Below are 15404 nucleotides of genomic sequence, written 5' to 3'. Positions count from 1 at the left end.
TCGTCCCCCAAAGACATCCAGGTCTTAATCACTAGAATCTATGAATATGCTAACTTACATGGCAAAAGGAACTTTACAGATATCAAGGATACAACCTTGAGATGGAGAGGCTGTCTAATCACAGGAGTTCTTCAAAGTAGAAATGTGAAGCAGAAGGGCAGATCAGAGTAATAAGATATGAGAAGGACTTGAAGGCCACTGACAGCGTTGAAGAAAGGGGCCCCAAGCCAAGGAATGCTGGGAGTCTCCAGAAGCTAGGTAAAAAAGCCTACAGAAAGGAATGCAGCCCTGCCAATGCCTTGATTTTAGCCCCATGAGACCCATGTCAGGCTTCTGACCTACAGAACTATAGGACAAAAAATTTGTGTTGTTTTAAGCCACTAAGTTCATGGTAGCTTGTTACAGCAGCAACAGAAAACTAACACAGTACCTAATTAATAAGGTTGTTTTTCAGAATTAAGTTTGTCAGTATATCCAAACACCTTAAAACAATGTCTAATATGTAGTTAGTCCTCAATAATGTTAATATCCTTCTCAAAGATGAGAGAAATTTAAGATGTAAAGAATACTCTGAGATGGTATAAGCAATACAATCAGTGACCTGTATAGAAACTATCTTGAAGGAACTTTACTTTCTAACTAAGTTTCCAGAGATGGTAAACTTCAAGATTTTAACATTCCTAGGAAAATCGCCTAAAACAGGGGCAGTAAACTCATACGACTGTGTGGGCTTTGCAGGTAATAAACAAGAGAAACATATCATTTTCCATGATATCTTCAGTTTTTAAATGTTGGAAGCCAGTTCATATTTACACACACACACTTTGCAGGCTAACCTGATCATGTGTGTGGGCCACAGTAGGATCAGAGTCCCTCAGGTTAATATCTGTGGCCTAATTAGTGAACACAACTGAAGCCCAAAAAAGGTAAATTTCTTTTAAATGCATTTTTTGGCCCTCTCACATTCTTATTTCACAAAAGCTTTTCCAAAAGTGCTTTTGGAAACCAAAACAAACAAATCACTGCTATAGACTTGATTCCTACTCATGGTGACCCTATAGGATAGAGTAGAACTGCCCTATAGGGTTTCCAAGGAGCACCTGGTGGATTCAAACTGCCGCCCTTTGGTTAGAAGCCTGAGCTCTTAACCACTGTGCAACCAGGGCTCTGATGGTAAAAAAAAAAGAATTTTTGATTTACATGAAATTCTTATGTTAATCGGAAAGACAAGTCAAACTGTGTTCAAATCCAGTTTTATTAAAATTATTTGGCAATTTTGGTAGCAGTACAAAGTCTTTGACTGACCATTGGATACATTAGACATGAGTTTATTTTGGTTTGTTGTGTTTAGACAATAGTACTTTCCTAAATTCCCTACACTTTGTTTCATTACCAAATGGCAAAATGCCTTAAGTTTGTCTATCCACAACAATCTATTATCCATAGAAAAGGAATTTGTAAAATAAGCTTGAAAAAATAAAACCCACAGATTCAAAATATTCTCCTCAAATATTAAGAACATACGAAGTATATTAAAGACATCTACATTTAGTCTTCCAGGTAGCAAGGCAGGCTGTTTGAGGTCTGTAGTTTCTAGTTTTTAGTTCCTGCTAATTACAGTTCAGAGACCAAAGAGTTTCCAAAACCTATAAAAACCCTCACTGACATTCCCAGTATGGTTCCAATGGAATGAGAGGATAGAAATCAGGAGAGCAGCTGATTTTGGTCTTTAAAATCACAGAGACTTTTTTCTTTAATGAGATTTTCTTCTGCAGTAGCTCAGGACACTATGTGCATACTTACTGCCTTCTAATTAGCATCTGCCCTACAGTAGATCTAAGTACTGGCTTACTTAAGTGTATTACTGGACAGCAAATGATAGGAGGCCTTCCTGTTCAAGGCAAAACGTTCAGCAGACCTTAAAAACCTCACAGGGTCTGGTGCTCCTTAGTTGTTCTCCAGTGAACCTGAAGTTGTCTTTAAGAAAAAAAAGAAGAAAGCTGTGTTAAGAATCTTTACACAAGACCTGTAAAGGTCTACACAAGTTGCCTTGCTTCTCCTGCTGTGTATGAACTTGGCTATGGCAATGGAGCCTAGTTATTCTGTTCCTATGATAAGAATCTCTCTTAGAGACTGGAATGAAGATAAAGCAGAGCAATAACTTAAGAAAATTCTTTCAAAGGCTGTCCCCTTTCATACCATTCATGAGGATGCTATCTATCCAGTCTCGGATTTCATACATTGTCTATTTCCGAACATTGCGATTCCTAATAAAAGTCCATTCCCCTAGACGGCCAATTTATTTCACCAGAGGTAGAAGATTGCCATAGCATATTAGTGTTGATTGCCTTAATATTTTTAGGTGCAAACTTTCATTCCTGAAAGGGAACGTGTCATTATAGACTATTCTTATTAATTGTGGTCTAAATAGCATCACTACTCAATGAAAAAGCAAACCTGGCAATTGAAACAGGCAAATTTCTTTAGTTATATCAGAATAGGGTCATAACTTTGCAAGGGTTAACTATGCAAGTCATTTGTGTTGTTCCTGCAAATTAGACCTATGAACGTTAAGTCATAGCACTGTTATATTCAACAATATTTTATTGGATCTCGTATTTCCCTAATAAATGAAGGTAAAATGTTTTCTTTACGAATGAAGATACATCTTGAAGTTTTTAAAAAAATAATTATTTGCATCTAATTTAATGTTTATTTATAAACTGAAAATGTCACCCAAATTAAAGAAAAGAATTAAGATATATGGCCCTTTCCTCCAGATTCAGGGTTAATCTCATCTTCAATTCAAGAATACTTAAAACATTCAAATAATATATAGAACAGAAAAACAATACATATGGTGTAATGTTGTCAACTCATACCTAGCATTTCAACCTAGGAGAGGGAAATTATACTTACAAATGGAGTCCTGATTCCAAATTTGCTGTAAAATGTCATAATGACTTTGTTTTTATGTCCTGTTCTTTGATCAAAGGCATGGCATGTATCAAAAGGTGGACTGTACAGGTGAAGGCTCACAGCAGGTTCCGTGTGGCTGATATTCTCTACCCGATGTAAGCCAATGGAATCTAAACAATATCCAAGAGGGAAGAAGAGAAGCAGCAGCTTAGATAATATCTGAACACCAAAATTTTGTTAATCACTTAATATCATGAATCAGTTTTCATGCACATGAAACTAATAGAAATCAGTTAGAATTAAACTCCCAGCTAAAGGTGGTGAGTGACATGCACGTATTAGCCTCAGTTCCTTTCTGTCCCTGCCTGAAAGGGCGATAAAAGACTTAAAAAGGCATAAAAATACAAATACAAAGAAAATGGGAGAAAAGAAAATAGTAGTAAAAAATTGAATGCTTGAAAGTAGATATCTACCTACTTTGCAGAGAACATGAAATTATAAGCCATTCGTGAGGATGGTGAACACCACGCACATTACGGAGTAATGAAAACAGGTAAATTAAGTGAACATTCATATATTGAATGGTAAGATTCCCACTTTCTTCACCACCTAGCTGCCAGAATACTGCCAGACAGGATTCTGATCTGCAGGTAGGCAATAGGAAGCTTGTAAAAATAAGTTATCATCCTTTAAAGAAGGCCCCCAGGCTTGCATATGAGCCCTATTGTTATTCATCCTAGGTTTTTTGTTTGTTTGTTTTCTTTTTTGGTCTTGCCTCCTTTCCCTTCATGCCTATAGTATACCCTCTGCCACAGTAACATTGGACGCTTCTTGGTGATACTTAAGGATGCCGGTTTGGTTCAGGACCTGTCCACCTCATGCTCATTACGATAGGCAAGTTGGTCTCCCTGCCTCTATTTTCCCCTCATTTGCACCCTGTACTGCACACTGCTATCAAGTTGAATGAAGACATTCCCAGTTAAAACTCTGCTGACCAAGAAGAGCTCCTACTTTAAGCTGTCTTGGAGGACCAGGCCCTGATCTTCTACTACTCCCCTGTCCAGTGGTGGAATTCTCACCTTCCATGCAGGAGAGTGGGGTTTGATTCCCAACCAATGCACTTCATGCATAGCCACCACCCATCTGTCAGTGGAGGCCTGTGTGTTGCTATGATGCTGAACAGGTTTCAGCAGAGCTCCAGACTAAAATGGACTAGGAAGAAAGGACTGGCAACCTACTTCTGAAAAATCAGCCAGTGAAAACTCTATGGGTCGCTGTTATCTAAACTCATTGTACATGGGGTCACCAAGAGTTAGAAGCAGATTCAAAGGCAGCTAACAACACTTCCCTGCCCAAGCCCATTCTTCCTTCTTCCCTCTAGCTAGAACATTCCTGAATAGTCTTCATTCTTTGCAACTACTGTGCCTTCATTCATTCTTCTGTCTGTACTTGAAACATCCTTCCCCCATCACTAGCCATCTCTACCCCTCCTCCTGCCATCTGCAAAAATCAAAGGTTGAAACTGTGACCATTGAATTATTCATGTCCCTGGGAGGTGCATTAACGTGCTGGGCTGCTAACTGAAAGGTTGGAGCTTTAAGTCCACTCAAAGGCACCTCGGAAGAAAGGCCTGCCAATCTACTTTGAAAAACCAGCCACTGAAAACTGTGTGGCTGATACTACTCTGATACATATGGGGTCACCATGAGTCGGTGTTGACTTCATGGCAACCAGTTTTTCTGGTTTTGAGTAATTTCTTTCTCTCATTGCCTTCAGTCGATTCCAACTCATAGCAACCATATCGGACACAGTAAAACTGCCCACATAGTCTCCAAGAAGCACCTGGTAGATTCAAGCTGCCTACTTTTTGGTTAGCACCCAAAGCACTTAACCACCATGCCACCAAGGTTTCCTTTGCGTAATGAGTCTGCAATTAATGTTTGACTAACTGTCCTAAGTCTTGGCCCCTGTTGCCATCGAGTCGATTCTGACTCATATCAACCCTATAGGACAGAGTAGAACTGCCCCCTAGGGTTTCCAAGGTGCAGCTGGTGGATTCCAACTGCTGACCTTTTGGCTAGCAGCCAAGCTCGTAACCACTACGCCATCAAGGGTCCAAGTCTTGGCAGGTAAAAAACTTTTCAGTGGACACTAAGCTGCATGCATATGTTTTTGTGATTTCAATACAGATGCAAAGCCTTAAAAAACAAAACCCACTGCTTTTAGGTCATTTCCAAAGTATATGAAATCATGACTTCAGGATCCAGGTTCCACTGCATATGTATAAGTAACCAATATTTCAAAAAGGAGCTCTAGGTTATTTCCACCTGTCCTTAGAAAAAGGTATAGGATGTTACCGTTGATGTAGGCACACTGGTTTTCCCTCAAGATTCTTTCAGACTTCTTGATCATCTCATTGGACTTTTTGTCAGGCCAGGCAAACAGTGTCTCCTTTAGATTTCCCTGTAGCATCTTCAGAAAGCAGTGGGAGTCGGTGTGATCATGGATACTGCTATATAGGTACAATATGACAACTGAACTCAGTAGATGGTCCATTATCCAGACCAGCAATAACAGTCTGCCCCACAGCTTACAACTACACCATTGTCAATGGGACATGTCTCAGGCCAAAATCCAGGTGAGCTGGATGTTTAAGATATCATCAATTTACAGTCAACACTGTTCAGGGCAAAGTAGTAAAAATAACATGCTATCCATATCAATGAATAAAAGAATTCCAGTTTTGATGCATACCTCTACTAAAGATCAAGACTTTTTTTAACCTTGTTATAACACTGCTTTGATGAAAGGAGAAAAAAACCTTTAATCTTCCCCTAGATATAGCTTTTAATAAGTCGCTTAAGCTGTGTTAGATCTTGATTATAAAAGTACATTTGAAAAATTCTGGAAAGGTTAAAGATCATCTATAATAACTGCCACACTGAGAAAAACACTTAATAGTTTTTTCCGCTAGGCGTTTTCTCTTTTTTCCTTTCTCTGGTGAAAAAAGACTGTATATATGTGTTAAAGTCCTAAAATTACACTGTAAAGTATATAGAATGTTAATCTTTTGTAGTTTTAGAGAGCATCTTATCTGTGATTATCTCCCAATATTGGTAGGAGAAGAAAGTAAACTGGATTTGGGGAAAGAAAAGATTTATTCAAGTAACCTTGAGAGTAAATAGTATTTAAGTAGGAGTTCTTAGATGCAGACAGTTAAGCTCTCGACTACTAACTGAAAGGTTGGCAGTATGAACCCACCTGGAGGTACCTCGGAAGACAGGCCTGGCGATCTGATCTGCTTCTGAAAGGTCGCAGCCTTGAAAACTCTATAGAGCAGTTCTACTCTGCATGTGGGGTCACCTAAGTCATAATTTACTTGATGGCAACTAACAATCACAACAACAGTATTTAAGTACGTCAGATAGCAAGAAAGTGTGACTCATTAGCTGTAGGGCTAATTAAAATGTATAAACCTGTATAATTTCTGGCATTTATTTCATATGCTGAATTGTATTAACTCATATATGTACTGCAAGAACTTATTTCCTAAATCCTTATAGCTCAGTCCTATTCCTGATGTATAATCTGCTTTCAAAAAATATTGAGAGAATGAAAACAACTCCATTCCATATGTGTAAATAAACATACTCTATAGTGAGGATGGGAAACCCTGGTGGCGTAGTGGTTAAGAGCTATGGCTGCTGACAGAAGGGTCGGCAGTTCAAATCCACCAGGTGCTCCGTGGAAACTCTATGGGGCAGGTCTAATCTGTCCTATAGGGTCGCTATGAGTTGGAATCGACTCGATGGCAACTGGTTTGGTTTTTTGGTATAGAGAGGGTGGAGCTAGCACTCAACTTTCTGAAGCCTTGTGAATTCATGTTTCCTTTCTCCCATCAAACACAGGCCTGAGTTATTGGTTTTACTATTCTCAAAAGACTGAGAAGGATCTAATTCAGGAGATAACAATACTCAAGACAGTAATAAGCCTGGCCAAAGTATAAACTAAAAAATAGTTAAGGAACCAATTTTCAAAGGATCAGTATTAGTTCAAGTTGCTTTACACTGTAATATAATAATAAAAAAAAAATTAGCTTGAAGTAGAAAGAAACTTTCTGAATTTGTGAACCGCTTTACTAGCTCTAGCACCTAGATGCTTTGGTCTTTGGTCCCATGATTGTTTACACACACCTCAAAGCACCGCAAAGGTCAAGTTTTAGCATAATTCCATGTAAAGTTTAACTCCATAGAAGACAAAGAGAGATTAAGTCAAACTGGTTACTTACCTCTTTTGATTTACTCTTCATTTTTTGGAACTAGTTTTGATAAATGCCCTATGCTACTTTCTGTGAGGATTTTTGCTGGGATTGGGGGACACTGTGAACAAATAATTATAAAATGAGATTTGCTAGTGTTACAAGACTTGTAACTAGTCTGCATTGTATTTCTCATGTGCTGAAATAGATACTGAATAGTTGGATTACCTGCCGTGTCCTTCACCCCAACATAGAATCATCAGATTAAATTTTCCATTTCCTTGATCCACAAGATTTCGGGTATATCTAAAAAGAAGGTATTGATAAATTTGAATCTGGTTGATAAAACAAGGACTGGGGAAACATAATGCGTCACAAAGTATCATTCACGAACAAATAATGTTTCCACCTCTAAACACTTTTGAATGTGGTTTTCTAATTAGAAATCCAGCACAAATTAAAACAATTTTTTTTAACAGTTCATTACGGACATTTCTCTATTTTGAATTGCTTCAATTCCTGAGGCAGCTGCTCAGTTTTAATGAATGCTATGAGAAAGGTAACAGGAAAAAGAAAAAAGGAAATTCCGTGATTCTAAGTGTGATAGCCTCAAAACTAATAAAGGGAAAGTTTCTCAGAGAAGATATTTGCAAAGTATATTAAGGCTCTAGGCAAGAATGTTGCTATCTTTTTTCTCCCCCTTCTCCTCTTGTAGCTAAACCAAGACCAGAGAAACAAAGTTCCATAAAACAGCTATTCTAGAATTCTCCTTAGTTTTACTACAGCTTAGACACAAACCACATTCAAAAGCGTTCACAATGTAATAGGATGGGGGTTTACTGAAGTACCAGAACAAAGGAGGCTACATTAGGGAAATAACACTCTAAAACCTTCTACAATTACGAGAAATCAGTATTTGGTAAAAACTAAAGAAAACAAACAAAAAAACTAAACCAAACCAAACAACCACCACAACCATAACACCAGAAAAATAAACTTTAAAGTTTCTACTTGCCCAGCAGGCATTATTGACACCATCTATTCAGCAAACTTTGATAATTAATGATATACATTTAGACTGTCGTTTTTAAGGAAAGGGATTTTACTCCATTTTTGGGGAGTGTTTGTTGACATGGTCATCTGTTTACTTATGTGTTGTTTGTCCCTTCTCCCTTTTCCCACCCCCAGGCTCTGCGCCAGGTGCTTGCACAGCATTATCTCTGAGGGAGTTGCTTAGTCAGTGCATTTCAGTAGTCCATCTTCTTACATTGTATCCCTTTATGATTTAGCAAGGGGCTGTGCACACAGCCTTTAATTCACAGTAAGCTCAGTTCCTGCACCAAGATCCTACTTCTCCCTCTCCCAGACCTAGTGTCATTCTCTTGCTTTTATGGTGGTCTTCCTGAGAATTTAGTATCTGGCCCACATCAAAACATATTCTGTCTCAGTTCTTCCACACTGGCCCTCCCAAGGTTAGACATCAGAATCCTTCACAGTACTAGGCACCTATTATATGCAGAAAATACTATCAAATTGAATTCTACTCTCCCACCTCTCCCCCTCATTACTCCCCTGACTGTCCACTCAGGACTACATTCATCATTTCAATGAGCTGTACTTCAGAATACCTTTGGAATAGATAAATCAATAATCGGTTGTATTTCAAAAGGCTTAGAGCTTGCCAAATAAGACTAATTCAAGGTCCCTAAAAATGCCCCTGTTCGAAAGATTAAGACGTTCAAAAGATTAACAGAGGTTACATTTTACCCTAGTTAATTGATTTCTCTCCGCCAATAATATATCTGTTGTTGTTAGCGGCTATCCAGTTGGCATCCGACTCATGGTGACCCCACGTACAATGGGAACAGACCATTGTGATCAATAGGGTTTTCACTGATTGATTTTTGGAAGTAGATCGCCAGGCCTTTATTCCTAGTTTGTCTTAGGAAACTCCACTAAAACCTGTTCAACATCATAGCAACACATACGCCTCCACTGACAGAGAGAGGAGTGGTGGCTGCACTTGAGGTACATGGCGGGTGGGGGGGGGGGTATCAAATCCAGGCCTCCTGCAAGGAAGGGGAGAATTCTTTCACTGAACAAACCACCACTGCCCTCCAAATCATACATCTAGTCAGGAGAAAATTATTATGGTAACATATGTCTGAAGGAAGTTTAGTAGTGGACTGGAGTGTGGTTTCTGGAACTATATTGCTGGGTTTAAATGCTAGAGCTGATACTTGATGGAAGTATGACCTCAAGGAGGTTACCCAATCTCTTCATTACTTACTCTTTCTCACCTGTAAAAAAGGAATAAGAACGGTACCTACGTCAGAGGGTTGTTGTGAGGTAAATGAGTTAACACATGTAAAGTGCTTGGAAGAGTCCTGGCCCATGGCAAGCACTCAATTACCTGGAACTACCTGGTGATCTACTTTTGAAAATCAGCCATTGAAAACCCCACGGAGCACAGTTCTACTCTGACACACGAGGGCGCTATGAGTTGAAATCGACTGGAGGGCAGCTTGTTTGATACAGGCAAAATTAAACAAAAACTAGACTTCGGGTAGCTTTATTGATAGCTACAGAAGAAACTTGCTGTGAACTGAGTTGATACAACTAAAGGGATTTCTTAAAGCCACTTGCAAGTGGAAAATGGGATACTAAGTGGGCTTCACTTTTTCTACTTCAAATCCTAAAACAGTTGTAACACTCCTTGCCTATAAAACTTTACCAAACACACTGTGTGTTAAGGTGTTGTGACTAGAAGAAAGGGTTCCCAAGGAAAATAAAGTTAACTCGCTCTTTCTTTCAATTAGCCCTCCCCTCCCCCACCCCCGCCCCCGCCCCTTTTCCTCAACCCAAACCAACCAAAAAGACTGAAGCTCAGGTTGCTATTCAGAAAATCAAGATCTTTCATCCTTCAGGTTGGTTAAATATTACTTCTGGCCCCAGAGAACTGGTAGAGAGATTCATTTTTACTTAATCACCCCGCCGGGGCTGCAAAAGACCCAGCCTATTTTTGGGTGCCTCACTGGAGCATTATCTGTGAAGCGGCGGTCTTCGATTTACATTCCGGATCCTCAGAGCTAAGGATAACAGAAAGCAGACTGGGGGCTGAAAGAAAGGCGGTTGTGTGTTTAATTAGCGAAACCTGATAGTGGGTTTGATAAATCTACAGTCGGGGGGTCAGTTCAACTGGTTTGGGAAAGGGGGCAGCAGAATTTGAAGTGTCCGGTGACAACGCAAAATGGCTGTGGCCAGGTGCCTGACTGAGGGCGACAAAGGGCCAAGTGATGGAGAACTGGCATCGGGGAATTCAGTACCCTACTGTTCTCTCTCCTCCCGACGGGCGATGTAGCTCTCTTCCGAAAATACACTCCTTTTGTCCAGTCGGTTCTCCAGGGCGGTCGGCGGAGCCAACTCTGAGTGGCTCTGGCGCAGGAGGCTCCCCATACCTCCGTGCCAGGGGTCGGCGGGTGACCACCAAGGCAAGCTAAGCCCCAGCCACGCGCGGGAAGAAGGCGATTGCTTCGGAGACAAGGGTCTTGCTCCCGAGGCCGGGAGCTGAAGAGGGGGAATGGTGGTTTGGAAGAGGAGGGGTAGGCGAGCGCGGAGAGAACAGAAAACCTCGCAGCCGCGCGGTGGCCCCCCTTCGGGGCGCCCGCCCACAGCCCCCGGCAACTGGATAGCAAGGCCAGTAGGATCCACCTTCTGCCCGCGCTGCGGACGCAGAGCCCAAAGCGCGCAGCGCCAGCCTCGCTGAGGCCAGTGACCGGGCGCAGTGCTGGGTGCCGACAAGGGTCGGGAACGATGAGAGGGTGGGCACGGCGGGCACGGGGCTCCCCTGGGGCTAGGCACCCACGTCTGTGCCCCTCACTCTCGCTCCCCCTTCCCTCTTCCTTCTCTGAATCCTGGGCGGGTAGGCTAGAGCGCGCTCACCTGTACTGGTCGAACTTGGCATACACTGCCCACTCGGCGGGGTCACTCTCGTAGGCTTCCAAGACGGCCTGCACTTCCTCCACATTGACTTCGTCGCCGGCGAACAGCTGGTGTAGGATGCGGATCAGTTCGGCCAGGGTTCTTGGCTTTAGCACCTCGGTCCGCTCCATCCGGCGCAGAGCTGGCGGCGCGCGCGTCTCAGTGGGCTGCGGCGGAGGCGCTGAGCGAGCAGACGAGCCGAGGCGAGGGACACTAGCTGCCAGCTAGACAGCTACAGGTACACACACAAACAAATCCCCCAGACGTTCGAGTGCCAAAATGTAAAGAATCCCTCGTAAAGATATCAAGAGCCCCCGGCAGCGTGGCGGACTTGGACTTGCCACGGACACGAAGCGCACACAAATCAAGACCAACTGTGCAGAGTGCAGCCTCCCGGGCCGCTTTTAAGCTCTCCGAGTTAACGGGAATGTACCAAAGGCCTCCGGGGTGGAGAGAGGAAGGCAGCTATGAGCGAAAGGTGGTGGAGGCGGGGAGAGCCTGTAGGCAAGACCCGTCAACGCACCCCCAGCTTCCTGAGCCCTCTGAGCCCTTTCTGGAGCCCCTTTTCTCCTGTAGGTCTTCGCTTACAATGGGCTTCGCGCACCCTCTCCCCTATTCTAAAAAGAAGCGTCGTAACGCCCATCCCAACCCCTCTCCCCGCACCTCCCTCCGCCACCTCTCTGTGAGCCTCGCCTCCGGCGCAGTGGTTCACGACGCTGGGACTTAGGGGGATCAGAAGATGGCTGGAGGGACGCTGAGGAAGGGGAAAGAAAGCGACCCTTTCTTCCAAATGGAGAAGAGGAACCATGAGGACCCTGAGAAGACTGAGATGCATTCCACTCCCAAGTTGGAGAGTAACCATGTTTTGTACCGGACTGAAACTGTCGATAATGTGCCCCAGGATAAATGCAAATGAGCTGAAATCTTCCTTTTTTTAAGCTTTAACTGTAACTACATTTTGACAAAAGAGACTTAAGTAGAGGAAGACTAGTGAACCGATGGAAAGCCAGGTATTCCTGATTCCTTATTTTAAAATCAGACACTTCCTAAAAAATAGTATAGTATATTAAATGCAGTGTTTCAATTAATGATGAAAAGTGCTTTAAAAAAAAATTTTTTTTTTTTTGCTTTTAATACAGTAATTTAAGAGTTCTAATTTGATGATTTGAAGCCTTCAATTCTAGGCCTGTGCTGAAAAAACTTGGTTCTTTTCGTACAAGGAAACACATTTCTGTGTTGTGCAGAGCACAGCTAGCTAGGGCATGCTGTGGGAACTACACAAATTAAATATGGTTGAAAATAGGAAAAAACGTGAGGGATAGAAGAAATGTTAAGTACAGGTTCACTCTTTTCCGGGCAACAATTTGGATTCGAGGTTATCCAAGGTTTAGTCTTCTAGAAGATGAGACCATCATTTACTTGTGCCACCTGCTGTCTTATTTTAAACATCCCACAACCCCATTCACAACAGGATCAGACTTGTGACACACAGGATTTTCAAAGGCCTTTTTCTTCCTAGTCTGTCTTAGTCTGGGAACTCCACTGAGTCCTGTCCACCATGGTGACCCTGTTGGTATTTTAAATACCCGTGGCATAGCTTCCAGCTTCATAGCAACATGCATGCCTTCACGGTATGACAAACTGACAGACTTGTTAATTGCACTTGAGGTGCAGTGTCAGGAATCAAATCCTGGTCTTCCAAATGGAAGGCAAGAAGGAATGAAAAATGACAGCTTAATCACCGTTGTTCAAAAAGGACTAAACCAAACCAAACCCATTCCCCTCGAGTCGATTCCAACCGAGTGACCCTATAGGACAGGATAGAACTGGCCTATATGATTTCCAAGGCTGTAAAACTTTACAGAAGCAGACTGCCACATCTTTCTCCCATGGGGTGGCAGGTGGGTTCCAACTGCGGCCCTTTAACCACTTAACTGAGCACTTAAAGCACTTAACCACTGAACAGCTGAGCGCTTAACCACTGTGCCACCAGGGCTTCTTTTCTCAAAAAGGACTAATGCATTGCCATCAAGTAGATTCCAGCTCATAGCGTTGGACAGAGTAGAACTGCTTCATAGGGTTTCAAAGTCTGTAAATCCTTATGGATCTTTCTTCCAAGGGGCAGCTGATGGGTTCAAATCACCAACCCTTGAGTTAGCAGCCAAGCACTTTAACTACTGTGCCACCAAGACTCCTTCAAAAAGGTCTAGAGGTAGAAAGCACTCCAGCAGTCAACCTTTTGTGGTGTGTGTTTCAGGGAGAGGTGGTTAATTAACAAAGTATTTTGGTAAAGAGTAATTTATACACAAGTCATTGTTTACTCAGAATTATTTTATATTCTTGTGTTTTCTGTTGGGTCTCTGATTTACTTTAATTCAGGTACTCTAAAGTTCCTTGTGATTATTTGGAATGAACAACAAAAATCAAACAAATGCAAACTTAATTCATCTTCTCTGCATTTAACACAATGGATATCTTAGTTTCTTAGTGCTGTTTTAACAAATACCACAAGTGGGTGGCTTTAGAGAACAGGATTTTTTTTTTCACAGTTTAGAGGTCAGAAGTATGAATTCAGAGCACCAGCTTCAGGGGAAGGCTCTCTATTTGTCTGCTCTGGGGGAAAATTCTTGTCTCAGCTTCTCTAGCCCCAGCATCTATCTTCCCCCATTTGTAGTTGCTTTTCTCTCTGTCTAATTGGCTCTTTGAATATCTCAAATCATTAGATTTAAGATACAGCCTACACTAATATGGCCTCATTAACATAACAAAGAAAATTTTATTCCCAAATGGGATCATATTCATTTGTATAGGGGTTTGGATTCTAATACACATTTTTGGGGGGCACAATTAAATCCTAATTGTAGATTCCCCTTCCCTTTAAATTTTTCTCACTGACAATTATTTTTCTACTTTTTCTGGCTCCTCTCCTCCTGTGTCTCCTTCTTTACAGAATACTAGTTCTGCCAAGTGCTATCTTTATTGGCTGCCTTTTGGCACCTTGAATGCCGTATGTTTGAAACTCCTTTCAAGCATGCTTTTCTACTTTTGGAGGTTCTGTTTCAGCCACAAATCACCCAGGCTCAAATACCTCATGCAGTACTGCCTCCTCTCCTTCTTGTTTCATTTCCTCCTGAGCTCTTTTCACCAAGGGCCAAGTTTTTGAATCTCCATGATCTCTTCTGTTTTCCCTCCTTTCTATTCCTATCGCTACTCTACTAGTTCAAACCTCTTTTTGGCTGGCTTACTGGACTGGCCACAGACACTGGATTTCCTGGTGCCAACTTTTCCCCACGTGAATCCTTTATTCACAGCTGTTAGGCACAGATCTGATGATGTTCTCTCCTGGTCAGAATCTTTTAGTGATTCTAACTCATCTGCACAATAGGTTTGTCAGTCTGGCATTTAAAATTCTCCACATTTTGGCTCTCAACTACCTTTCTGATCTTTCACCGTTTACTATTCTTCATAAATATATCCTCCAGCAAAATTAAACTAGTTACTATTTCTTATGCTTTACAAATGCATTCTTTTGCATAAGCTTTTCTTTCTACCTAGATTCTAGAAAGCCATTTCAGTATATCCAAATCCCACCCCAAGCGTCAGCTCAAATGCTTTCCACTCAGATGGGTATTTTCCCTCCTCCTAAACAACTGGGGCAATTATCTTTCCTATGGCACTTATTGAAGTTACTTACGCAGATCATCCTGACATTGAACACCTTAAGGACAGCCTCCACATACTTTATATTGCTCTCAATGCCCAGCACACAGCGCCTTATACAGGGTAGGTGCTCAAGAAATATTTGAGTGTATGCATGAATGGTGAAGTTGGGGAAGGCATAGTACTACTTGCCTAGAGCAATTCGATTTTTTTCTACAGGGATCCTGGCATTCTGAGTTCAAATCCAGCCAAGTATTGTTTCTCTCAGGCTTTTTCAGTTTCTGTGGAAAAAGATGCCTGAATTCTTCCCAAAAGAGTTGCACACTGTTTCCTGACTCTTAACTGCCAAGCCAAAAATAAAGTTACTGACATTACAGACCCTATTGACATATGCAGAATGGCTAAATCTAGAGTGGTAGTAGGTTTACTGTATTCTGCATTGCCTGGGGGCAATGATTGTCACATTTTAAGACAGTCATTGACATGGTATAGATACCCAGAGAAAGGAACTAGAATTACTAGAGGTCTGGAGATCTTCATCCATCCAACACATTTTTAAAAGCAAGTACTATATTTTTTTTTGTGC

At 41.7% G+C, this 15404-nt stretch overlaps 1 protein-coding gene across 1 annotated transcript; it reads right to left on the bottom strand.

Moving 5' to 3' along the window:
* Nucleotides 1–1192: 1192 nt before the first annotated feature.
* CDO1 (cysteine dioxygenase type 1) lies at nucleotides 1193–13623 on the bottom strand. Its single transcript, XM_003404485.4, has 5 exons — nucleotides 11120–13623; nucleotides 7406–7483; nucleotides 5277–5431; nucleotides 2920–3089; nucleotides 1193–1977 (listed from the first exon to the last, which is right to left on the bottom strand). The coding sequence occupies exons 1-5, from the start codon at nucleotides 11287–11289 to the stop codon at nucleotides 1948–1950; spliced, it is 603 nt and encodes a 200-aa protein (XP_003404533.1). The 5' UTR covers nucleotides 11290–13623; the 3' UTR covers nucleotides 1193–1947.
* Between the last annotated feature and the right edge of the window lie 1781 nt (nucleotides 13624–15404).

Source organism: Loxodonta africana, chromosome 2, assembly GCF_030014295.1.
Source record: "Loxodonta africana isolate mLoxAfr1 chromosome 2, mLoxAfr1.hap2, whole genome shotgun sequence".
In the NCBI taxonomy this organism is placed as follows: domain Eukaryota; kingdom Metazoa; phylum Chordata; class Mammalia; order Proboscidea; family Elephantidae; genus Loxodonta; species Loxodonta africana.
This window is presented reverse-complemented; position numbering and strand designations above follow the sequence as displayed.